This window comes from Gigantopelta aegis, chromosome 1, assembly GCF_016097555.1.
Source record: "Gigantopelta aegis isolate Gae_Host chromosome 1, Gae_host_genome, whole genome shotgun sequence".
NCBI lineage: Eukaryota > Metazoa > Mollusca > Gastropoda > Neomphalida > Peltospiridae > Gigantopelta > Gigantopelta aegis.
The window spans coordinates 43,649,252-43,674,623 of record NC_054699.1 but is presented as its reverse complement, the minus strand read 5'-3'; the positions used below and the strand labels follow the sequence as shown (position 1 = coordinate 43,674,623).

The window sequence follows — 25,372 nt, the reverse complement described above, 5'->3', positions numbered from 1 at the left end:
AAATTACCAAATGTTTGACATCCAATAGCCGAAGATTAATAAATCAAAGTGCTCTAGTGGTGTCGTTAAACAAAACAAACAGACATTATCGGTGTCAGCATCAACTTTTGTACCAAAGTTTTATATCAGTTTCTCACAAATTATAATTCCTAGCTCAATGAAACTTGGTTTATAGTTGCAACTTTTGATGTTTATCACAATCACAGTACACCTCTCTAAAACTATGTCAAAATTATTGAATAGCCGATGATTAATAAATCAATGTGCTCTAGTGACAGCGCTTCTAGGTTATGGTAGCCCCACTCCCATGGCTAGTGATATTCAGTGTTGGGCTAGTAAATAACTACTATTGCCATGCCAGACGGCTAGTGAAAAAAAAGAGAGACAAATGTTGCAGTCAAGTCTATTTTGTAAATATGAATATCCTGACCCCACCCAACCCCCACAATGTTAATGTTTTAAAGCTCTATCCCCTACCTTTAGGTGATCTATCTGACTATTACTATTATTTAGTAAAATTGTATTAACTTAAAGTAAAGTAGGGCTAGTGATTTTTTAATCCTGGCTAGTAAATTTTTTAAATCATTGATCCCATGGCTAGTGGATTTTTAGAAAATTCTAGAAGCCCTGCTAGTGATGTCATTTAACAAAAGAAACGAACAAACTATTAGAGTCTTGGGTTTTGACTTTAAAGGCTCATACGAACTGGATGTGGAACATGCATGCAGTCCGACTGGTGTGTCAGAGGCTTAAAATGTTGGGCATATATACCATGTACAATTATTTCACTGCTGCTGGCCACATGTATTTTGCTGACACACAAAACAAACACATCCAGTCTAGACTTTTCTCACTTTTCAGCCGGACCATATCCATATGTATATGAGTTTTAAATGTGTTATAAGCCGAGGGCATCCTAGTGTTTGTAACAGGTCTGTTCCACTGGTGGATCGGTTTGGAAAACCCAGTTAGCTACAGGGCTCAATTGCTTTGGTTAAGATATAAATTGCCGTAGGTAGAGATCATTAAAAAAAATCATTTCATTAACAATGGTAAAATGTATATACCTGGTGTACATTACCCGCCAGTATTTAACATTTGCCGGGCAAGCTCTGGCACTCGCCAAATTCGCCAATTGTGAATTTTCAATTTTGAGAGCTTAGCAGTTAGCAAATTTTATTTTAGTTTGGTGAAATAATTTCAGATAATACTTGACATTTTTTACAAAATAACTGACAATTTGTGCTATTTTGGATGTTTAATAGACAATTTGTGCTATTTTGGACGTTTAAGAGACAATTTGGCGAATTGTTTTGCTCACCCAAAGCTAGCCCTGATTTGCATATTTGAAATATGTTAAAGTTAACGAGCATATTGATTTATTAATCATCAGCCATTGGATGTGAAACATATGGTAATTTTGACCACCATAGAAAGCAAACCTGCTACATTTTTCCATTAGTAGCAAGGGATCTTTTATATGCACCATCTCACAGACAGGATAGCACATACCACAGCCTTTGATACAGCAGACGTGGTGCACTGGCTGGACACACTAAAACATGTCTGACACGCCTACTATATACTCACTTGCTTATTCTTTCTATCACTTCTTTAATCACCAACTCATCCAGGATCGGCCTGTAAAAGAACATAAACGTAAAGTTAAGTCTTTTACCAGTTGCAGTGCACTGAATAGAATGAGAAAAAAAACAATCAATTAAATGGATCCACCGCGGTGGTTCGATCCTGCAACGCAAGCACCTCAAGCAAGCAGTCGAACAATTGAGCTGTGTCTGACATTAAATACCATTACATTGATCATTTTAAGCCAATAACAAATATATTCACATATTAACCAATAATAAGAACACTATAGGAAAAAAAACGACAGCACCCTCTTTCAATAATTATCTGGTTAAATACGTAGGTGCTAATGGGTTTCATCCTCTGGTGTGTGTATTAGTGATTAATATGTCAATTATATTTTACATTTATGTATCAGTGAACTTGAAAATTATCAGTGTAATGGTATTTACATCAAACATAATTGGGTTAATGTTGTATTAGAGCTCGACCATAACTGTCCAAATGTCCGGCTAGCTCTCGAACAGCAGAGTACTTGGTCTAACCACAAACAGGATAGTGTATATTATCCGATTCATAGACTGTTTCACCTGTTGTGAACAAAACATCTAAAACAGCCTAATTGGCCCACTGATAGGGTCCAATCCTAGACCAATCACACACCAGGCAAATGCTTTACCACTCAGTCCACTGCCACTGGGCTAGTTCGGAGGGACGTACTAATTGTAGCTTTTACTATGTCCGGATCTTGTTACATACGCTATACATAGCCTATATTCAAAACTTGTGGCACTATGACGGTGACCGTGCTTCAACCAAAATAGTGCAACAAATGGACACGCAAACCAAAAATGTATTTATTATTTTATAGCCTACCCTACTTATAAAATCGCGATTGAAGTACTTTCATCATTATTAACAAAATAAATCGTCAATGACAACCTTAAAAAATATCCCCGCCATGTTACATTTGCTAAGTAGAAAGAAAGAAAGAAATGTTTTATTTAACGACGCACTGAACACATTTTTATTTACGGTTATATGGCTTCAGACATATGGTTAAGGACCACACAGATTGTGAGAGGAAACCCGCTGTCGCCACTACATGGGCTACTCTTTCCGATTAGCAGCAAGGGATCTTTCATTTGCACTTCCCACAGGCAGGATAGCACAAACCATGGCCTTTGTTGAACCAGTTATGATCAATGGTCGGTGCAAGTGGTTTACACCTACCCATTGAGCCTTGCGGAGCACTCACTCAGGGTTTGGAGTGGGTATCTGGATTAAAAATCCCATGCCTCGACTGGGATCCGAACCCAGTGTCTACCAGCCTGTTGACCGATGACCTCGCCATGCACGTTAAGAAAATTATTGCCTCGTGCACTACTAGTGCCACTGGCCCTGGGGGTAACCAGTCAATTCAATTCACACCATAGTCATTTCGTACCCAAGTCATTTCATACCCTGGTCATTTCGTACCATAGTTATTTGGTCATTTCGTACCATAGTCATTTCGTACCATGGTTATTTCGTACCATGTCTGTTTGATCATTTCGTACCTCAATCATTTATTGTGCAGCTTAGTTGACTGATAGATAGTAAAATGTTGAATTACTGTGAAATAAAGTTATAATGATTTCAAGATCGTGTATATTTTGTTATACTTAATCATAGACTAGACCACATAGTGATATTCTACATTGATACTGATGTGACTGTTGATTATAACGATTGTTTATCCAATAGCAATAAGGCAAGCATAGGCAGAGAATCTGTCGACAGCTAGTGGGCTAAGAACGTAAGCCTATATATATATACACGATGGTGGGGGAGTCTCGTATCATATGAAATGATCATCAGTGGCAATATACATATGTTCATTTAAACCTTTGCTCACTTTACAAGGTATGTTTACACGTCAACGTTTATTTGTAAACATTAAAAATATGAAGTGGCATACCATGACAAAAATAAGATACCGAGTATGAAACCACTACATAGTACGAAATTACCAAACATTATGGTACGAGATGGTAAAAAGGCTTTCTGGACGATTCGTCCACTCACCTCGGACAATTCGTCCACTTACCTCGAACAATTCGTCCACTCGATGACTGCATTTTTTTCAAACATATTAATAGTTATTTCTTTGACATTGTAATCATTTCTTAACATTATTTTGTGGTATACTATAACCAAATAAGTAAAATAGAGTTAGAATTCAACATTAATATCCAGTTTTTATTAACTGTTTGTATTCATTATCATGTGGATGATTCGTCCACTTGCTCGTACATTATCTCACGTCACGATGTGGTAAATAGGTAATGCAAGCCTCCGCGTCGGAAGACTTTATTACCATGTCATGTTTTCTCCTTCAATGGCGTAAATTCTATCCACTGTACCCTCCCTCGTCACATGTTATCCCCATATGCCTAATAACCTCGAAATAAAATAAAAACTTGTTGTCTTCAGTTCCAATTTAATTAAATGTTGTTTAGACGTTACTGGATCCAACTTGGTGAAACAAGCTTAAGCTAATTACTTCACAATATCACAATAGAGGACACCTGTACACTTAATTGGTAAAGCAAACAGAAACCAAACAAGTTGAAAGGGAAGGGCTAAAGATTATCTTTACTGGGCATATTGTACTAAAAACATCCTACGACATGTAGCGTGAAAGGTGTACATTATAGAAACAAACAATAACCGAATAAATAGAAACGCCAAAGCATTATGTCTGCAGAGCATTGTTACAAAAACATCTACCAAGCGTAATCTAATGCAATATAATTTATTTTCACCTTTGTAAATTTATGACACAGCAAAAAAAATATGGGGTAAAATATATCTAATAATTTATTTAGCCCCCACGTACATGTAGTACACATTATTTAGTCTGTGGACGAAATGTACTGGGGAAATAAAAACCCAGTGGACGAATCGTCCGGAACTGATTTTTTTTGTAGTGGACGAATCGTCTCGAGTTCCTCAGTGGACGAATTTATAGTGGACGAATTGTCCAGTGGACGAATTGTCCAGTGGACGAATCGACTGCATCCCGTAAAAAGTAGGTACGAAATGGCTATGGTACGAAATGACTGTGGTACAAAATGACCAAAGCATTATGGTACGAAACGACTATGGTACGAAATGACCATAAACTATGGGAATGCCAGACAACTCAGCCCAAACAACTTGGCCCACGTCGAGACAGCTCGGCCCAGAGTTCTGAAACAACCCGGCCCACCGCGAGACAACTTGGCCCGGAGTCCAGAGACAACTCGGCACAGGGACAATCTAGTCTATTGTTGGACAAGTGTTGTTTTTTAAATTAAAGTATTCTCACTGAAATAAAAGAATGTGTTTTTGTTAGTATTGAATTAGTCCCACCTTAACCTAAACGTCCCGAAACGAAGCCAGGCTGGTTCCTCTAACATACCGATTCGTCTCGGTGAGGAAAAATGCGACGGCGATAGAGGATGGCCTTCCTTCATGAATCTACAGGGAAAAAATTTTCGAACTGTGGGGACGCTACAAAGATGGTGACGTGTCCACTTCTAGACTCCTGTCGGCCTGTAGAAAGCTCTACGCCCCTCTTGCGCACTGACTTTTATCTTTTGCTGGACGTTTTATTTTTATGTTCTTTTGGTGATTGGTGTTTTATTTCGTTATTATAACTATTTATGAATATGTGTTCTGTTGGGCTTTTTGCATACATATGTGCGTATGTATTTAATGTAATAAATGTGGGATTTTGGTAAATGATGTCTTTTGTGTTATTTCTATAGTACAATACTTATAGAAACCCATCCGACACTATGAGATATGCACAATTGTCATTCTTAAAATTTTTTTGCATATAATGTGTCACAGCATGCCCCGTCTATCAGTCTAATAACTCGGCCCAGAGTTGTCTGGGCCGAGTTGTCTGGTCCCCAACTATGGTACGAAATGACTAGTAACCGCCCTGGGCTACGTCCCGCCCCTTCCTTGGAATTTAATTTATAAAACTTAAGTGTTATGAAACATACAAAGAGGTCTATGAAATACATAGACGGAATACTAGTTAATAAATGACGGATACCATGTGTGTGAATATGGATTAATGAGATGAGCTTTAGACTTTTGAACTTTTGACTTCTCACGTAAACTTCGACGTGCTTCTTTTTCACTCAACGTGGGCGCAGCCATGTTTGTTCTGAGTCTCGATAACTGTGAATGCTGTGAGAATGTTTGCCAGGACGTTACGCCAGTAATGGCCGTAACAACAGAGGATTAAGAATTGCCGCCAAGCCAAATTGCTTTCGTTTTGTAAACATAATAATATGCAGTCACGTCGCTCGTCAAAACAAAACGGTTGTTCTCCGAAGTCTTCACTCTCATCACCTTCTCAATGGGTATTTTTGGTAGATGGTAAGGAAAATATTAGCCAGGTGTTTTTTTAATGAATCAATGGGATTAAGCCTACTCCACTAAATTCCCCACTGGCACTTTCACTTTTTGGATGTCAAATATTTGTAAATTTTTGACACAAAGTCTTAGAGGAAATCTCCTTCTTGGTATTTTTTTCATTGTCAGCAAGTGATCTTATATATGCACTTTCCCACAGACAGGACAGCACAAACCATGGTCTTTGATGTACAAGTTGTGGGATAGCGGGAACACCCAGTCAGAGAATAGATCCACTGAGGTGCTTCAATCTTATGAGGCAGGCTGCCATTTTTGTGGGGTGACGGGCTGATTTTTGTCCGAATTAAAAAAATTTCAACAGAAATGCCAGAATCTGGATAACAATTTTTTTCATAGTACAAATATAGCATTATGCCAATTATGCTAAATGGTTGCAAACAAAACACTACATATTTTTTACATGGAAGGAAATGTTTTTATTTAACAACGCACTTAACACATTAGGACTTCTAGATTATGGTAGCCCCACTCCCATGGCTAGTAATATTCAGTATTGGGCTAGTAAATAATTACTATAACTAGCCCAACGGCTAGTGGAAAAAAAAAAAAACCCTTGTCAAATGCAGCATTTACATATTTTGTAAATATGAATATCCTGACCCCTCTTCCACCCCAATCTAAGGATTTTTAAGCTTCCTCTTTAGGTGACATACATGTATCTGATTATTACTATTAGTAAAATTGTAATTATTTAAAGTAGGGCTAGTGAATTTTTAATCATGGCTAGTAGTACATTTTGTAAATCACTGATCCCATGGCTAGTGGATTTTTATAGAATTCTACAAGCCCTGCACATTTTATTTGCGGTTATATGGTGTCAGACATATGGTTAAGGACCACACAGATATTCTTGGGCTACTCTTTTCGATTAGCAGCAAGGGATCTTTTATATGCACCATCCAACAGACAGGGTAGTACATACCACATCCTTTGATATACCAGTCGTGGTGCACTGGCTGGGACGAGAAATAGCCCAATGGGCCCACCGATGGCAATCGATCCCAGACCAACAATGCATCGAGCGAGCGCTTTACCACTGGGCTACATCCCACCCCCCTTTTTAATGGATTACAACTTATAATGTGGGTAGTATGATGAAATTAATTTTAAAAAGGTTTCAGGCAAGCTTATTTTGCCCAAATATATCTATTCCACACACACTGAATTTGAGGATATCTTCCAGGCCTATAGGTAGAGAAACATTTCTTCTTTTTTTTTCTTTTTTTTTGCTGAATGATGCAAAATGCATACTCTGTGTGTTTTTTTAAAAAATAATTAGGAAAACCAACATTTAACCATTGTAGTTAGGAAAGGTAAGTGATTATTCCCAATGCACTCAACACTCATCAACAGTTTCTAGAGAGTGGCAAATTGATTACCTTGCAGTAAATATTTTAATACATTTTATTTCAAACTTCATCCGATTGCTTGCCGGGCATAGGTTTGGGAAGATTTAATTGTTTTTTGGGGTTCTTTTTGTCGATTAGATTTTCAGTATTTGGTCCATGGTTCAATTTATTCACAATACTTTCCACAAGTAGTACAGGTTTGCCAGCTATTGAGCTGTTTTAAGAGCAAGACACTTTAATTTTTAATGGTCATGTGTAAAAATGTAATTTATAATAATATAAAACTTTAATGAAAAACAAGTGCCCCAAAAATGGTGAAAATGCCCCAAAAGTGTTTGGTCTACCATGCCTTGCTTAATTTCTAGGGAAATCACTAAAGTAGATACAAAGGCTTGTTTAATCTAGGGCCAGCATGGTGCTGATTAAGGCAAGATGGTGCTAGACTATTGAGGCATGGTGCTGCACCGTGCTAAAACAAGCTAGGGAAAACACTAGGGACCTATTAGGTCACTGTACTGTCGCCCATGCAAGTGTAAAAGATTGGCCAAAATACTTTACCAACCGCAATAAACAAATTGGAAAGCGGTGTATCAAACCTTTGGACGTGAACCACGATTTTTGTGAACCGCGATTAATCATCCTATCGCTCTGTTAGCCTGTCACCATTTCAAGAGTGATCTGCAGCTCACCTTGATTTTGCTCATCGCTAAGACTGTTTAACACGACTGTCCCATTAATATAAGACATACAGTCAGAGAAACTAAAGAGAATCAAATTGAGAACTATCTCTACACTAGCACTGGCATGCTAGTCAAAGTTATGCAGTTCAAAATTTATTGCACAGAACTGCATGATCCTATATGGCACCATATTTGACAAAAACATGGCTGCTGGACAAAAAACGTTTACATTCACGTAAACACAGGTGAAACAGGCATTGGGTACATGTGTGGTTTTTAAAAAAAAAAGTTTGTTTTGTTTAACGACACCACTAGAGCACATTGATTTATTAATCATCGGCTATTGGATGTCAAACATTTGGTAATTTTGACAATATAGTCTAAGAAAGGAGGAAACCCGCTACATTTTTTCATTAGTAACAAGGGATCTTTTATATGCACCATCCCACAGACAGGATAGCACATACCACAGCCTTTGATATACCAGTCATGGTGCACTGGCTGGAACGAGAAGTAGCCCAATGAGCCCACTGACTGGAATTGATCCTAGATGGACCGCCCCGTCGGTGGGCCCATTGGACTATTTCTCATTCCAGCCAGTGCACCATGACTGGTATATCAAAGGCTGTGGTATGTGCTATCCTGTCTGTGGGATGGTGCATATAAAAGATCCCTTGCTACTAATGAAAAGATGTAGTGGATTTCCTCCCTATGACTGTCAAAATGACCAAATGTTTGACATCCAATAGCAGAGTTGAAAATTAACTTGAAAACCAAGGTCGCCAGCAGGGCCAGTTGAAGAAAAATCTTACTGGCCTTTTTCAAATTCAACTAGCCATCCAATTATCACATTGGAATTTAACTGCACAGCTAAAATTAAAACTAAAGTGGTTTCTTGTGTGTTAAATAATAACCGTTTGCGTGAAAGAAAACCAATTAATTGATGTTTAACTTCATAAGGAATAAAGTAAAACTTCATATAAAAACATGTCATTAAGTTTTAAACCCACACTAACTCAAAAAAAAAAAAAAAAATTGAAAAAGAAATCCAGTATAAACAAACATCTTTCTTTACAAAGTACCATTAAATTAAACATATTAAATCTCATTTTTTAACAATGGGTAAAAGATAATGCAGTACAAACAGACCTATGGTAGAACTGTGCGTACGGTACTTTAGTAAACTAGTTTGGGAGTGGCAGTCCTCTTTGTGGTGATGCAAGAGAGATGGACTAAATTTTGTGGTGATTCAAGATGTGTGAAATTCCCAGTAAATAATTTCCTAGGGATTGGCTGTTCTCCAAGATAGAGATCCATGGAATCATCCACTATTTTGCCAAATATTCGACTATGCTTGTGCATACGACCCTGAACATGACATTGTATTATGGTTGTGTCATTCAGATTACCTTAGATGTTCTATCAATTGCCTTGAAACTTGTATCACAAAAAAGAGGTAAGCTGTGCAGTTTGATGGTAATTTGTGAAGAACTTTTGTTTTAATTTACACTGCACTTTAACCCCCAATAAAATGTTATTTGAGACGGTATGGGTTTAAAACTTAATAAATTAATACATTTTTATATGAATTTTATCTTTATTCATTACGTTGGCGCTGTCAAAATATATGTTCTATGTCTTCTGCTGCCAGATCTATAGTTCGCGCCAAAATAGACATGGTGTCTTTTGTCACATTCGATTCAGTATCGGTGTGTTTCTTTTTTAACTAGTACCATACTCGCCAGACACTAAAATCAATGGTCGCCCAACGGACTACCTTTCTAAAAATATTTAGTCGCCCTTAGCGAATAAAGGTCACCATGGGCGACCGGACGACTGCTAATTTTCAACCCTGCCAACAGCTGATGATTAACAAATCAATGTGCTCTAGTGGTGTCGTTAAACAAAAACAGAGAAGAAAATGGGTTATGCAGTGGTTGAAATATTGCCATCCCTACTGTTTTTTTGCCGCCCAACATGATCGTGGGCCGGGAGATCTTGACGCCCCGTTGAACTGGTAGTTATTTATAAGTTATGATAATGTTTTGATCTGGCAGGTTCTGATTTGTTACAGCAGAATTTGTAGCTTGCTGGACCAAATTTCAGCCAATTTCGACCCCTGTTTAAGCAAAAGTATACTCTCACAAACAACAAGAGAAAGAAATTGTGCAACTTTTAGAGGCCTTTAAAAACTAAAATTAACATTTGTTGAGCCCTCGTGTCATTAATACAGGTTTTTTAACAGATGGACATTTTAAAGCAGTTTGTTATATTCAGGGCTTAAAATGCATTTGATATGACAAAATGCTCACTTATGGCAATTTTAATCCAGTACTTAACGTTTGCAACAAACAATTTAAAAAGCAAACATTACCCTCTTGACCAACACCAATAATATTTACCCATTGGCAGAAACCTGCCTTTGGTAAAGCACAATTCATATTGGAGCTATTGCCGTCAGATTTGAGCCTGTATATTGCAGACATCTAGATACATGTTTTAAACTGTGGCGAACATTTCTGAATGATTTGTTGATTTTGTAGAATCTGTGACGGAAGAAGACCAAAACGATGACATCAAACCGGTGGTGTGCCCCTTAAGACATCCCAAAACAGGTAACTCGTAGCAGTTGTGAATGTAGCAGTTGTGACTAGTTGGAGTTGTGACTCGTAGGTGTTGTGACTCGTAGGTGTTGTGACTCATGGGAGTTGTGACTCGTAGCAGTTGACTCGTAGGTGGTGTGACTCATGGGAGTTGTGACTCGTAGCAGTTGTGACTCGTAGCAGTTGTAACTCGTGGGTGTTGTGACTCATAGGTGTTGTGACTCATGGGAGTTGTAACTCATGGGTGTTGTGACTTGTAGGTTTTGTGACTCGTAGGTTTTGTGACTCATGGGAGTTGTGACTCATGAGAGTTGTGGGTGATTGCTGCTTCACTAGTGTGTGAAGCAACATGGTTGATCGCTGACTGGGACACCATTACATGTACGTAGAGAATTATTGGTGAACATTTATTTTAAATCTATACATTCTTTCTTTTTGATGATTTTTTAAATGTATTTTCCTAGATGAAAGAGCATTGTTCATGTTTGCCAAAGGAAATAAGGTGTATGAACTGATCAAGTTTAAAGAGGAATTTCGGTCCTGGGCCGTGGATGACCAAATTATACAAGGTATATCCAGCTTTACAATACATGCATCACTAAACAACTAATTCACAATTTTTTTTTTTTTTTTTTTAAAGCTTGGATTGCACAGAAACGGTGGGTATAGTTGATACCAGAATAAGGTGCATATTTAAATTGAAATCAGAATGTATGTCCTAGTTCATGTGCGGTGTCATTTTGGCTCCAAATGCGGGTTTACGTCATAGCAAGAAAAGTCTGGTAAAAGTCGACATCATACCGCAGGGAAAAAATTAATTAAATGTTGACACACATGGGTAAAAATTGACATGCACCCTGACCAGAGACCAGAAACTTATTTTCTTTGGCCTAATAAATATGTGGATATGGAAATGCTATTTTTTAATAGATGTTGCCTGGGCAGTGGATGTTGAATTACATGTCAATGTTTACAAGTCTTTTTGTTGATTGATCTTACAAGTTTTTATTGAATTCTTTTGCCAAATATTTGGCATTTACTGAAATATTACAGGAATCAGATTCTCTTCAAAACATTAATCTTGTGTTAAAATGTAAGCTACATAACGGGTGAGATCAAATCTACTATTGTTGAACAACTGTATTAGGGTCTCCACAAGAGTACTCGGGAACAGATCGAGTCTAGCAAGACTCGAGTCCATTCACAGGACTCAAGTACCCATGCAAGGAAGAGCACTCTCATTTAATAATATTTTTTAAACATCATTTTGCCATATGCTTACCGCCGGTTACAGTATAGAGCTATTATATGAGATATGAAGGGAAAACAAAAGTCGAATGTTTGGAATGCAATACAATGGCATGATTTGGCATCAGTGTTTAGCACTGAAATTAAGATGTATAATTCTGTTTCACTTTATTCCTTAGTCTCATTATAATCAATCTAGTGTAAGTATCGAGTACTCGTGTCTGGGTCGAGTTTGACTCTTGAGTACTTGAGTCCATATTTTGGACTCATGGAGGCTCTAAACTATATGAAAATCTCAAAATGGGAAAAGTTTAAATATAAATCACTGTCGTCACAATGATAGTGTTTTCCCTCATTTGTTTGAGCATGGTGCAGCACCATGCCTCACTAGTCTAGCACCATCTTGCCTTAATCAGTGCCATGCTGCACTGAGATTAAAAAAGCCTTTTTCAATAATTAATTCTAAAATTGCCTTGATAAAACACTAACAAAAATTATTATTAATTAATAAAAATATCTCTGTTATATATTTTGCCATTCATTTATTAAAGCAAGAACATTAATTACATTTATGTTTATTTCAATTATTGTTTTTGTCTTTAATGCAAAAAATATGCCCTGAAAATGGTCAAACTTGCCCCCAAAGTGTTTTGTCTACCATGCCTTGCCAAATTTCTAGGGAAAACACTACAATTTGCTACATATAGCTCCCTACATTTTAGAGGGATTCAGCTGAAAGATAGAGAGCTAGCAAATTGTGCCGAAAGCTGTTTATATACTCTTCAAAAGAAGAAACGCAAAACCACATTGTCGTAACATTTGGAGAATTGATTTAATTATTGAATGGTGAGTCCGATAATTACCAAATGTTGCAGGATTGTTCACAATTCACTCTAGTCCATTGTGAGTAAGTGATAGGACACACCACCAAGGTCAAGGTCATCTGGAGTCAATACCGGGTATGGCCTCCGCGTGTGTTGACAACTGCCTGGCACCGCCTGCCCATTGAAGCAACCAGAGTACGGATGACGTCCCGGAGGATGGTGGCCCACTCGGCCTGCAAGGCTGCTGCCAGCTCGGGCAGGGTCTGGGGCTGTGGCTGTCGGAGGCGTCGGTCCAACTCGTCCCATAGATGCTCAATTGGGTTCAAATCCGGTGATATCGATGGCCAAGGAAGGACATTAATGTTGTTGTTCTGTAGGAAAGCCGTTGTGAGACGTGCTGTGTGAGGCCTGGCGTTGTCATGTTGGAACACTGCGTTGGCGTTGGCCATAACTGGAACGATGTGTGGCCGGAGGATCTGGTCAATGTAGCCCTGTGCATTCAGGTTGCCCTGCACGTGGACCAGGTCAGTTCTGCCAGTGTGTGAGATGGCTGCCCACACCATGACACTACCCCCGCCGAATCTGTCCACTTCCTGCACGCAGTTTGCCGCATAACGTTCACCACGACGCCTATACACGCGACATCTTCCATCATGACGTCGGAGCAGAAATCGGGACTCGTCACTGAACCACACCTGTCTCCATCGCAGTTGAGGCCATTGTCGATGAATCTGGCACCACTGCAGTCGGAGTCGACGGTGTTGTGGTGTTAAGATGACACCTCGAACTGGACGTCTGGCACGAATTCCTACCTCACGTAGGCGGTTCCGTACGGTCTGGTCGGATATCCTGTGCAAACCTGGTATTGCTGCGGCTGTGGAGGTGGCAGTAGTCAATCGTTCCCGAAGGTGGCGTACCCGGATGTAGCGGTCCTGCCCGGGGGTAGTGACCCGTGGTCGACCGGATCTAGGGAGGTCACGTGTTGATCCATGTTGCTGGTAACGGTCCCACAGTCTGGAGATGGTGCTTGGGGACACATGGAATGCCCTGGCAACGGCCGTTCTGGATTCGCCTGCGTCTAGTCGGCCGATGGCATTGTTTCTCTGCGGTTCACTGAGACGTGGCATGTCCTGGATTGTCAACTGTCGGCCAGATACAGAGGCCAGGCAAGCGAACACCCTGCACTTTTATACTGTCGGTGTTCATGTTGCACGTGCAGACAACGCACGTGCAGTGGTGACATGGTTTGCACGTGGCTGCGTTTTTGCGAATATTCACATTTTGGAACTTTATTGTACAGTAGCTGCGTTTTATCGAATGTAACCGTGGGAATGTGTTTGGGACATACAATGACCTTATATTCACAAAGCATGAACCGGTAGGAAACATAAAATCGGAGTTATAACCCATTTGTACCCTTTTGCGTTTCTTTTTTTGAAGAGTATAGTTTATACTATTTCTGACTTTCTGTTGGCCATTTAAAGATATTACAAAATATAGCATCATGGTACTTTTCTCTCTTTAATTTGTTTTGCAGATGGTGGAATGATCATTACAACTCCTGTTGATTCGTTATTTCTTGTTCTTCCGTACTTTGTGAAAGCAGCACAGGTAAAGTTATGTAAGCTAATGAAGTAGTTTGTTTTATTTAGCCATTCAGGTTACCACTAGAGCACGCTGATTTATTATGCCAGTTATTGGGCATGGGGTGGGGTGGGGTGTGGGGGGGGACTTCAATCAAAGACCGGGTCCACCCAGTTTGTTAATTTCTATGATCCAAATGAAAGTTATAATTAGAAATGGATCAGTTGAGTTTATCAGTGTGACCATAGATTATATAAAATACACTACATAATCAATTGTCCTGGAAATGTTAACTAATGTTAATTAGTACTACAGTCTAGATTGCATAGATGAGAATCCAGATTTATCCAGAATTCCGGATTTCTGCACTGCCCGATTTTGTTCCAGGTTTTGTTAAAATTTGGTATGTTTCACCCCAGCAGTACGGGTTTCATACCAACACAGCAATCTGGATTTTAAACTTGGAATAATTAGAAAATGATTAATATTTTTTAATCAGATGCCAGGAAATCGTCTTTCAGGCCAATATATTTCCAACATTTTCCGGAGGAGCAGGTCCCTGTATTCCTTAGGAGACTTGACTGCCGTACATTATTATTTATAACCTGCTAAACTTTATATCCTTTAGACAATTTCCTAGAAAAGCCACTGTAATTCTCAGGATTTTGGGGGATGGGGCATTCTCATCTATAACATTGGTAAACACATGTGAAAGCTGCTGTGGCTTTGGGGTTTTACTGAATAACATCATATTGAATAGGTGAAAGGTAATTAGCAAAATTTGTGCGGTTTGCTTAGCACTAAAAATTCTAATCCTTCCTAGTTGGTTTTTTTCTGTTTAACTGATTGCATATTAAATAATTAAATTTCTGATGCACTCATTACAATATAACGTCATCCCTTTGGTCCAGACATAGTAACAGGAGTTTGTTCATTTCTCAGCAAACGCAAAAATTACGTCGTCATGGAACATCATATCTGATGACGTCATTTTATATGGGCAAGTTATCTTATTGAGCATTATTGTTTATGGACCAAATATAATTCAAAATTAAGTATGAAGTTTTAGTGTTATTATTAGCAAGTATGATTTTAATTTAATTAAAAGTATTGTCTGTTATTTCTTTTACGTTCATTGGGTATGAAAAAAAAAATCATCCGCAAACTTATGTGAGAACGGCTTCACCGATTCACACAGTTTGCGGATGATTTGTTTTTGCTCATACCTCGATGAACATAAAAGAATTAATAGACAATCCTTGATTAAAAGATGGTAATTTGGTTCAAACTGATTATAACCCATGATATTCCAACCAATTTCCAGCATTGCTAGAATGGTGATTTCCATAATCTCTTTATTTGCTTATTTCCAGACAGCCAAGTTTATGACATTAGACCAGATTGTGGTAGATGCTGATTACCCAGAATGCATCAGGCTTCATTCTTGTTCTGGATTGGACGAACTGCACCAGATTACAGATGTCAAAGGTAACGCAGTCTCTATGGGATTGGGATTTAGCTCAGTCGGTTGAGTGATCGCTTGAGGTGCTTGCATCGCAGGATCAAACCACATCAGTGGATCCATTCAACATTTTTTTTTCTCATTCCAACCAGTGCACCACAACTGGTCAAAAGCCGTGGTATGTGATATCCTGTCTGTGGGAAAGTGCATATAAAAGATCCTATGCTGCTAATAGAAAAATGTAGCAGGTTTCCTCTCTGACTATACATCAGAATTACTAAATGTTTGACATCCAATAGCTGATGATTAATAAATCAATGTGCTCTAGTGGTGTTGTTAAACAAAAGAAACTTTAACTTTTAACCTCTAGTCGTGGGGTGTGATTAAACAAATATTTCATTATTTTGTAAGAATCAAGAAATGCTTTGTAAGACATGACTAATTCTAATTGAAATATTGTTGTTGTTAACTACAGGTCACGATGACATCCAGGCATACAGATACAGCAAGGACAAGACGTTGTCATGGTTACGGCTGAAGGTAATTTATTATTCATACCGTTCAAAATAAACAATACTGAATATAAAATTTAATACACCTGCGACAAAGATTTCCTATTCCAACAGTTGGTAGTTTGTGGGTTCTGTCTGTGGGATGGTGCATATAAAAGATCCTTTGCTACTGATGGGAAAATGTGGCAGGTTTCCTCTCTAAGATTATATCAGAATTACCAAATAATAGCCGATTTTTCGCTCCAGCCGGTGCACCACGACTGGTACGTCAAAGGCCTGTGCTATCCTATCTATGGGATGGTGCATATAAGAGATCCCCTGCTGCTAATCAAAAAAGAGTAGCCCATAAAGTGGCGACTGCGGGTTTCCTCCTTCAATATCTGTGTGGTCCCTAACTATATGTTCGACGCCATATAACCGTAAATAAAATGTGTTGAGTGCGTCGTTAAATAAAACATTTCCTTCCTTTTTTTTAATAGCCGATGATTAATAAATCAATGTACTCTAGTGGTGCCGTTGAACAAAACAAACTTGAACTTTACTCTACAGTGGCTGGGGTGACCTAAGTGATGGTCGATTCCAAAAATTCACAACTGATTGTTGCTGAAAAATTAGATGTAATTGTTCATACTATTTTGAGGGTGGGATTTAGCCTAGTGGGTTGAGTGCTCGCTTGAGATGCTTGCGTCGCAGGATCGAACCACCTCGGTGGATCCATTCAACTAATTGAGTTTTTTCTCGTTCCAACCAGTGCACCACAACTGGTCAAAAGCTGTGGTATATGCTTTTCTGTCTGTGGGAAAGTGCATATAAAAGATCCCTTGCTGCATTAGGAAAAATGTAGCGGGTTTCCTCTGATGACTACGTGTCAGAATTACCAAGTGTTTAACATCCAATAACTGATGATTGTTTAATCAATGTGCTCTGTTGGTATCGTTAAACAAAACAAACTTTTTTTGAAACAATGGCATATTTCCCTATTGATAGTAGTCTGGTCCGAACATCCCAACAGCCAATGAGGTGGCTTCAAAATCTTCCCATGAGTCCTCTGCTTCCTGTTCCGGTCATGTGAATGAATCTTTTATGAATACAGTTAATCTTTTTTCTCCTTCCAACTGGTATACCAAATGGTGTGGTTTGTGCTGTCCTGTCTGGGAAATAAAAAACTAAATACCTTACTACTATTCGGTAGGCATAACCTATGTGGTTTTAATAAATCTGTAATTATGTTTATATTTGGCTTGGCATGGGGAAAACTAGAGAGCAGCTTTATCAGTTTCTCATTTTCTTTTGCAGGTGGAAGCCCTGACTGATGCTATCATAGAAAATAAGATGAACTTGACCAGTGCAACGAGCTCAATATTTATTAAAAGTAACAAATCAGAGTCCATCAGTCGAGGTAATGTCATCATTTGTTCTCACGACGATTACATTTTATCCAACTTCATTGGAATGCTGTACATGATTTTTTTTAACTGGTGATGTTCCAATGATCGATTATAATCAGAAATTGATCAGTTTGGCTCTTCCGATTTGATGATCGATTATTAAAACTCATAATCGATTGTGTAGGAAAATGTTAACTGTAATTGTACCCCTAATGTAGATGCTAGAATTGATTTAAATATGTTGGGGTTAGTGTTTATTTTCATGTCTACATAAATAAAAAGTTATATTAAATAGCTGTTAAAGGTGAAATGTACCATTTGTAGGATCCAGATCCCGGTGAACACGGCAGTGGGTATTCAAATCCTTCTTATGTTAATATAATTCTAACTGATCATGTAATCGAAAGTAGGTCAGTTGGTGCCAGCCGATTATAACCGATGATCGATGATAAAATTCCAATCAATTCCCAACACTATTTTCATTTGCCGATTAGTATCATAACCAGGGCCCTGTTCCACGCAGCGATCTTAGCACTAAGATCACCTTAAGTGTATAACTTCCTTATGCACTTATCGTTCTAGCCAGTGCATGACGACAGGTATATCAAAGGCTGTGGTATGTGCTGTCCTGTCTGTGGGATGGTGCATATGAAGGCTTCCTTGCTACTAATGAAAAAATGTAGAAGGTTTTCTCTCTAACACTCTATGTCAAAACTGTGTTTGACATCCAATAGCCGAAGATTAATAAATCAATGTGCTCTAGTGGTGTCGTTAAACTTAAGGTGCTAAGATCGCTTCGTGGAACAGGGCTCAGGTTTGTAAAACCTGTCAGCAATTGAGGATGTGTAATGGCCGTTTTTTAAGCTAATAAAATTGTGATCAAGGTTGGTAAGCCAGAAATATTCACTGGGAGGGTGGATGTTTAGTTTTTAGGGCTGGAAGGTGGGGAGGACACTGGCATTAGAGACACACTATTACTATTTTTTTTAGTTGTGGGTAAATGGTAACCTTGTTAAAATGAGGCTATTTGTATATCATTTACAGTGATTATATTATTTTCCAGATGAGTATGTGAGATATTCTTGGGGCATCGTGTCTGAATATCTCAGCTCTGACATATCAGAAAGTCTTCGTGAACATTTAGGGTAAGATGTACTTTTTATTAAAAATAAATCTTCATAGCTCTCTGAGATTATGTGTCAAAATTACCAAATGTTTGACATCCAATAGCTGATGATTAATAAATAAATGTGCTCTAGTGCTGTCGTTAAACAAAACAAACTTTTTCAGAGCTCTATGAAAAAGTTATATATATTACCCCAGTTCATCATTGACAATATTTTCTTTACCATATTGAGAACTACCATTTTAGTAGTGCGTCATTCAGCTGACATTTATTTTTATTTTTGTTTTAATTTCTTGTGAGTTGTGGAGTTAACAGTGATTTAATTAAATAATATAGATGTTTTAATATGCTTTTATCACATATATCTTTCTTGTCTTTTTGTCTGTCTCAAGATACTTGTTTTAGTACGACTGGTTATCAAAGGCTGTGGTATGTGCTATCCTGTCTGTGGGATGGTGCATATAAAAGATCCCTTGCTACTAATGGAAAATGTAGCAGGTTTCCTCTCTAATTCTACTGTCAAAATACCAAATGTTTGACATCCAGTAGCTGATGATTAATAAATCAATGTGCTCTATTGGTGTCATTAAACAAAGCAAACTAACTTTATAATTTTTTTGGACTCATTTCAAAAATGATTACTAGTTGAATCTGGCACATCAAACCATTTACTTTGTCTCTTGTCAGTAGTTGTTAGCTCGTGCCATAGGATAGACCTGCTTTATCAGCAGCTGGGGCTAAGGAAGCTGTGTGAAAAAAAGAAGATTTATTAATTATCCGCTATTGGAAGTCAAACAAATGGTAATTTTGACATATATTCTTGAGAGGAAACCTGCTATATTTTTCCGTTAGTAGTAAGGGATCTTTTATACCAGGTATACACCATCCCACAGACAGGCTAGCACATACCACGGCCTTTGATATACCAGTTGTGGTGCACTGGCTGGAACAAGAAATAGCCCAATGTGCCCACCGACAGGGATTGATCCCAAACCAACTACACATCAGTGCAGGCATAGGTTTAAATTTTAGAGTTGTTTTATTTTGTAGAGTATATTCTGCAGCACCTAACATAGTTTTAATTATACTCTTCAAAAAAAGTAGGGGAACCTGAAATATTAATGTTAATATCAACTATTAGACTGAACACATTCCATAGTTTGCACATGCATCATGCAGTTGCCCCGTACACGTGCGTGGAGTGTCATTCTCGATTTTGACAATTTCCAGGAAGGTCGATTAATCACTATGGAACATTATTTCTGTCAATCTTTTTCATTCTGTTGATCATACAGTTGTTATTGTTTTGTTTTTAGTAATTTTTATTGTTTGAATTTGCAATTTACTTATAAAAAACCCGTCAACTTTCAAATTTCACTTCTGACCTCAATCGTCCTTCAAGATCTTTGGGTGGTCATAAAACCTACTGTAATACTGAACTACCGGTTGTAATGTTTGCCCAATTAATTCACTATTATCATATAACCATTACCCACAGCTAATATACCTTACAATTTTAGCCATTGTAAAAAAATTCTTATTAGAGTTTCCCTACTTTTTTTGAAGAGTATATTTTAAAAATTACATTTCCTTTTGTTTCCTTGTGTGTTTTAGAATTTCGGCAGCTGTACCGGAACCGGACACGAAATCTGTTGAAGAACCTCCGGCTAAGGTGAGAAATATTAATTATTACCCGTAGAAGTGGGGAAAGAAAAATTATCTTTTCCTAGGGAAAGAAAAAACAACACAGGCCTCCCAGACCTCCTATATTTCCTATATTTGTTATAGGATCCTATAAAACTCCTATATTGAGATTCATTTCCTATATTTCCTCTATTTGTTATAGGATCCTATAAAACTCCTATATTGAGATTCATTTCCTATATTTCCTCTATTTGTTATAGGATCCTATAAAACTCCTATATTGAGATTCATTTCCTATATTTGTTATAGGATCCTATAAAACTCCTATATTGAGATTCATTTCCTATATTTCCTCTATTTGTTATAGGATCCTATAAAACTCCTATATTGAGATTCATTTCCTATATTTCCTATATTTGACTCAATTGCTTTGCCAAAATGCCGATGAATAAAATATGTTACTGAGTTATATTCGCAGTGAAAGGCAGACAGCCTGTCAGAAATTCAGAAGATGCTTTGAATGTGCACCAACTTTCAAATTATCATGGATATCGGCATGGACTGCTGGCAAGCCTTGGTATATATTTGTTCAGGGTTGAAAATTAACATGAAAACCATGGTCGCCAGCAGGGCCAGTTGAAGAAAAATCTTACTGGCCCATGTCAAATTCAACTAGCCCTCCAATTTAACTAGAATGTTCTTTGTTGAATAATAACCATGTAGTCCGTTTGCGTCCAGGGAACCGATGAATTGGCATGTAACTTCATAACAAATAAAGTTAAAATTCATAGTAGAAACATATTATTAAGTTTTAAACCCATACCAACCCAAATCACATTTAAAGAGAGAAAAATAAATAGTCCAGTATAAATAATAATTACTTTAAAAGTTACCATTAAATGATACAGATTAAATATAATTCTTAATACAGGGATAGAAAAAAAATGCTAGAACAGCCAAGGTATGCAGCTTCACTTGCATAGTCTCTGAAGTAATCGATAATGCAATACAAAGAGACTAAAGGTAGAACTGCGTGTGTTATAGTATATTAGTATGGGAATGACAGTCTTATTTGTGCACCTGTGAGAGGTGGTTCAATATGGAGAACTCTCCAGTAAAGGATCTCCTTGAGAGTGGCTGTCCCCCTAAAGATGAGGCACTAGATAAAGAGTCATTGAATCATCCTCTATTTTGCCAAATACCCAATCGACTCTGCATTGTGCAGAGATACGGCCCTGATTTTCGTATTACGGTTTTTGTCGTTCAGATTACGTTGGATTTATCCTATGCCGTTTTATAAATATATATTGTTTTTATTTACACTGAATATTTTATCCCCAAAAACATTATTTCAGATGATATGGGTTTACAATTCAATAAATTAATATGTTTTTATATGAATTTTATCTTTACGCCTACATGCCAGTTAATTGACTTTTGAAATAATCTATGTAGTAATGGAACATTTCATTGTTAGTGTGAGTTAAAAGTACATGTTAAAATTTTATTTCTGTCCTAGAATAATAATTAAATAGCTAATTAAATACAATTAATACATTGAATAATGTCAAAAAGTAGGTCTACTAAATAATTATGGCGTATCCAGTCTATTAATCCGACAACTTAAAAAAAAACACCCCCCAAAAACATAATGCCTCGGACCAAAATCTCAGAAGCTGAGGCCGAGTCTGGTAAGTCTGGTGTTGTCGAAATATAGAACATGTTCTATAATGTTGTCTGTTACCAGATCTGTAGTTCGCGCCAGCACAATAGCGGTGTCTTTTGTCACATTCAGTTCAGTTTCAGTGCGTTAATTTTTCACCTGGTACCATATTCACCAGATTCTAAAATCAACTGTCACCCAATGGACTACCTTTGTGAAATCCATAGTCGCCCATAGCCAATAAAGGTCGCTACGGACAACCGGGCGACTGCTAATTTTCAACCCTGTTTGTTGAGATAGTAGACGGTATCTTGTGTACATATGCAAGGTAAGAACATACCATTAGTAATGTAAATGTCTTTAAAAATCTGTGTAAAATGCCTATAATCATGATAATCGGTCCCAATTTTCCTATAAAACTCCTGTATTTGACCTCAAAATTCCTATAAGACTCTAATATTTTGATATGCAAATTCCTATATTTCCTATATTTTAATATGTACAAGTGGCTGGGAGGCCTGACAACATTTCTTCCCCTAGATATGTTTTGACGTCATAATCAGTGCTTTACTGTAGGCGTTGACAGCAGATAATTAGGACCTGATAGTGAAGAGAAAAAGAAGGAAGTTACAGTCACGTAACCGGAACTAGAGGGAGTATGCAGTAGAAGAATTTAGGCCATCCCATTGGCTGTTGGGATGTTTGGACCAGACCATTAGCGTGGTGGGGGGGGGGGGGGGGTGCACTTGTTTTGAGGACAGGTAATGTATCCATAAAAGAGAAAACACTCCAAGTGTTCTCCAGTTTCCATGGTGGCAGTCATGTCAACAACTAACTTATGTCATCAGCAATACCTTCATCACAGCTATGATACAACGCTATCTCTTTTTCTCAACTTGCAGATTTGTTTTCAATAATTGTATCATGAAAATCTTTCATAATATGATGAAAATTGATAATGGGTAATGAATAGAATACCAAACTCTGTGTATTTTGCACTCATGAATTGATCAATTCGCTTGTGCAAGATAAATGGTATTACAGAGTAGCAAGTTGAGTATTTTCTCATTTTATTTCATTTCATTTCATTTTCTTGCTTATATCCAATTAAGGTTCAAGCACACTCTCCTGGGCACACACCTCAGCTATCTGGGCTGTCTGTCCAGGACAGTGAGTTAGTGGTTGGTGAGAGAGAAGGTCTTACACCTACCCATTGAGTCGTTAAAACTCACTCTGGGTGGGAGCCGGTACCGGGCTGCGAACCCCATATCTACAAGCCTTATGTCCGATGGCTTAACCACGACACCACCGAGGTCAGTCTTCTCTAAAAACAAGAACTATAGAAGTAGAAGGGAAGTAAGCTTGCTCTAATGACTGATTTTCTTGAGACTTGTGTCAGAAAAACCATCTACAAAAGGGCTCGTGCCAGAAACTATTATAATATTCTAGTGAGCACTGCTCACCTAACTCAGTTGGATAATCAATATAAATTATATTTGAAATTTTAGCAGGTCACACTGACTTCAGTTGTAATCTTTTTACTAAATAATCAATTATTATTTTTGTTCTTCCTCAGAGAATGAAGGTCGAAATTGCTCCCACTGAAGATTACAGCCAATCAGGAATGGCAAAGAAATCGTCAAAGGTATTCTGTAAAAACAATTCCTATTATTCGTAACATTTCAAAATAAACAACAATTGTCATTTATTTTCTCATTGTGGGAGTTTCGTACATGCTTTTGTACTCCAGATAAGGGAACACTATTTAATGTGCATCATCGTTCTGTTCAAGTTTAAAATCACTGTACCACCAAAAACGGCTCTTTGGTGAATGTTACATTCTAAAATTAAAAGTTACAAACTCTTTTTACACATATTTTGGAACTCTTGTTGCAGTAGTTAAAAAGAAAAATACTATCTTATTAAAAAATTCATCAAATATACATTTTGAATGTTACTGTAGTAGAGAACCATGGTTTAAATGTGTTAATATGCATTAACTCACCAATTATGCTCCCAAAACATCACTTAACCGGACAATGGTTATTTAGATTAAAATTTTTGAATATCGTCCCCTGCCAGATGTGTGAAACATATCGAAAAATACCAGCAACTAGAGAATATAATAATAACCATAGGCATAATCACATATTCACTGACCAACCATCATTTGAAATGAGGCTTCATTTCACTTTCTAAAGCCTGCAACTCGCAGATAAAGTTGATAATATCATATTTTATTCCTATAGATTACAGTGATTTGAGTGCTGAGAATGACTACACCGTAACTTGATTTTATAAAGTAGTTACATATGACCCTGATGTTAAATTTGTATGTATTGTAATTCTTTCTTTGTTTTTTTCATTTTGTTTGTTTTCAGGATGCGAAGATGACCCAAGCACAGAAGAAATTGAAAAAGGTCGATAAATCAGGGATGAAATCTCTCTCAAGTTTCTTTTCGCCTAAAGCCAAAACTTGAAATATGTAGTATTTCTTGTACGGGCATTTCCAGATGAAAATAAGTGGGGATTGGGGTAGAGACATCTAAATTAGATGTTATTTTTGATGGATCTTTTGTTTTCTTATGTAACTCATAGGCCTGCTAATTAAAAAATTAATTGGTAGTGTAGTTATGATGTAACATTGACTTCCTAACCCCATTTTACTACAGAACCCCACTCAACGATTTTTGGAAAAGGCCAAATTAAATGTATAGAAATGTGCGCTTCCATAAAGACTGTACTAAGACATAAATAACATGTATGAACACTTAAGAAGTAAATCTGATGCGATGTTTGATTAGTGATCCAATTTAAAGTGATGGTGAAATTTATTGTGGTGCAAATTGTAAACTAACAACCAATATAAAAGAAAACTGTTTGATGCAAGATGTATCGGACTAGCATCAGTATAAGTCTAGTGGAAAACAACAAACTAATTTGGTAATTGCCAAAATGTACTCTTTTTATTTTGCTACATGGTTATTTAATCAAGAGAGATAATTCTGTCTTTCATTTTTGTTATTTTAGAGTTAATGGCCTTGTCATCTTTACTGTTATGTTTTGATACGGGTCTTTTTCATACATTCACAAATACATTTCAATGAAATATGATTCCCACATTGCCTTAAATATACACAGGGTCAAATACGTAATGTACCCTAATTGCCAAAAAACGACATTTTGCAGGTTGTATTTTCCAGTGAAATAAAAATATTACATTCTT

General features: G+C 37.4%; 2 protein-coding genes across 2 annotated transcripts in view; one reads left to right on the top strand and one right to left on the bottom strand.

Annotated features, from left to right (window-relative positions):
- Positions 1–5,916, bottom strand: part of LOC121375405 (ribonuclease P protein subunit p38-like) — a 15,764-nt gene extending 9,848 nt beyond the window's left edge. The window contains exons 1-2 of the mRNA XM_041502843.1: positions 5,678–5,916; positions 1,591–1,641 (exon numbers count right to left, since the gene is read on the bottom strand). Coding sequence (XP_041358777.1) covers positions 1,591–1,641; positions 5,678–5,784 — 158 coding nt within the window. The 5' untranslated portion in view covers positions 5,785–5,916. The remainder of the gene's footprint in view (positions 1–1,590; positions 1,642–5,677) is intronic.
- LOC121375414 (ribonuclease H2 subunit B-like) lies at positions 5,820–25,372 on the top strand. The gene is made up of 11 exons (XM_041502857.1): positions 5,820–6,006; positions 10,636–10,707; positions 11,160–11,264; positions 14,305–14,378; positions 15,725–15,839; positions 16,289–16,353; positions 17,622–17,724; positions 18,777–18,858; positions 20,454–20,511; positions 23,723–23,791; positions 24,528–25,372. The coding sequence occupies exons 1-11, from the start codon at positions 5,919–5,921 to the stop codon at positions 24,624–24,626; spliced, it is 930 nt and encodes a 309-aa protein (XP_041358791.1). The 5' UTR covers positions 5,820–5,918; the 3' UTR covers positions 24,627–25,372.

Coding starts and splice junctions, on each gene's coding strand:
- LOC121375414 (XM_041502857.1), top strand. CDS start 5,919: ATGCAGTCACGTCGCTCGTCAAAACAAAACGGTTGTTCTCCGAAGTCT. Junction 6,007..10,635: donor ATGGGTATTTTTGGTAGATG/GTAAGGAAAATA, acceptor TTGATTTTGTAG/AATCTGTGACGGAAGAAGAC. Junction 14,379..15,724: donor ACTTTGTGAAAGCAGCACAG/GTAAAGTTATGT, acceptor GCTTATTTCCAG/ACAGCCAAGTTTATGACATT.